This window comes from Eurytemora carolleeae, unplaced genomic scaffold (assembly GCF_000591075.1).
Source record: "Eurytemora carolleeae unplaced genomic scaffold, Eaff_2.0 scaffold32, whole genome shotgun sequence".
NCBI classification, from domain to species: Eukaryota; Metazoa; Arthropoda; class Copepoda; order Calanoida; family Temoridae; genus Eurytemora; species Eurytemora carolleeae.
This window is the reverse complement of record NW_019396068.1, coordinates 446,886-448,190: the sequence shown is the minus strand read 5'-3', so window position 1 is coordinate 448,190 and position 1,305 is coordinate 446,886. Positions and strand designations below refer to the sequence as shown.

Below are 1,305 nucleotides of genomic sequence, written 5' to 3'. Positions count from 1 at the left end.
ATGTAAACAAATCATAGAAAAATTAGGAACAGATACACGTCACGATAATTTTCAAGATGTATTGTTAAAAATAACAATTTTTAAAAATTTACACCATGCCCATATGCAATATTTTAAACATAAACCATATACTATCATAGAAATAGTACACATTCACTTATTCATTTTCATTTCATGTTTTTATTCGAATACAAAGCATGAGATTTTATAAATAAGCAATCACAATTTACTATGCAGTCTGGACCCGCCTAACCATGGTAGGTTGTTTTGAGTGGTTGGCCCTAATTATTATAAACTTTAAATAAACTACTTAACAAAGTAAACATATACATGTTTGAACAATATCACATTTAGAAAACAAGAAAAGCAATGTGAATGTTGTAACACTAAAAACATTATATGAACTTCACATCATAACAAATTATAAACAACCCTAATATAAGAAACACAATAAAATTGTAAACAAAACAACAAACTCCTAAAAATATTCCAAAATGTTTCCTGAACGTTAACTTTGTAATATTTGTAATTTGGTTTTAAGAACATTATTAAATAGCCGGATAAAATAAACTAAACAGTGAATATAATAAATAATAAACTAGTAAACAATAACAATCCTTAGTAAACAGTTTCAATAATAATAATAAAAACATATTGAACAAGACAATTCTTATCAGGGGCGTAGTCAGGAATNTGGTTATTTAGGGTAGATCATCCTACCTAAATCTACCCTGCGGGTAGATTAGTTAACACCGCTCTTAGTAAAACTGGCATTTCTGTTAATACCGGTATTAGCACAACTTATGAACGCGTAGGGTAGATGATCCTACCAACCAGGATTAGTTAAGAGTGCTATTAAGGGACTCTTGACCCGGCCTTATTTGGTGAAGAGTGAAAACCGTAATATACCTTTAATTAAGAATACGACTACACTTCTTGAAACACTTGTTACAACCTGCCTTGTAAACTCCAGTATTCGTTTAATTATCAGACTCAATGCAATCAAGTACTTGATTCTTTCTCACAATTCATAAGTTTTTAAGAATTAAGTTAATCTGAAGAACATAATTGTACCGGTAATTTTCACGTCACACAGAACTTAAATAATTACTGTATTCTAGATAAAGTAAGGAAAGTTTTAGATATAGATTCTTGAAAACCTTAAGTACTATTAGATATATTGTATATTGTATTTTCAGATTAAAAAATGACAACTAAATCTACAATTTATATCTTTCTTCTCTCCCTATCCTTATTATGCCATGTACTAGCCCAGGAAGAAACAAAGGTATTCAATAAGATGAT

At 29.1% G+C, this 1,305-nt stretch overlaps 1 protein-coding gene across 1 annotated transcript in view; it reads left to right on the top strand.

The window, feature by feature from the left end:
- The window catches only part of LOC111711046 (uncharacterized), a 13,944-nt gene that overhangs the window by 6,960 nt on the left and 5,679 nt on the right, over positions 1-1,305 (top strand). The window contains exon 11 of the mRNA XM_023485288.1: positions 1,208-1,288. Coding sequence (XP_023341056.1) covers positions 1,208-1,288 — 81 coding nt within the window. The remainder of the gene's footprint in view (positions 1-1,207; positions 1,289-1,305) is intronic.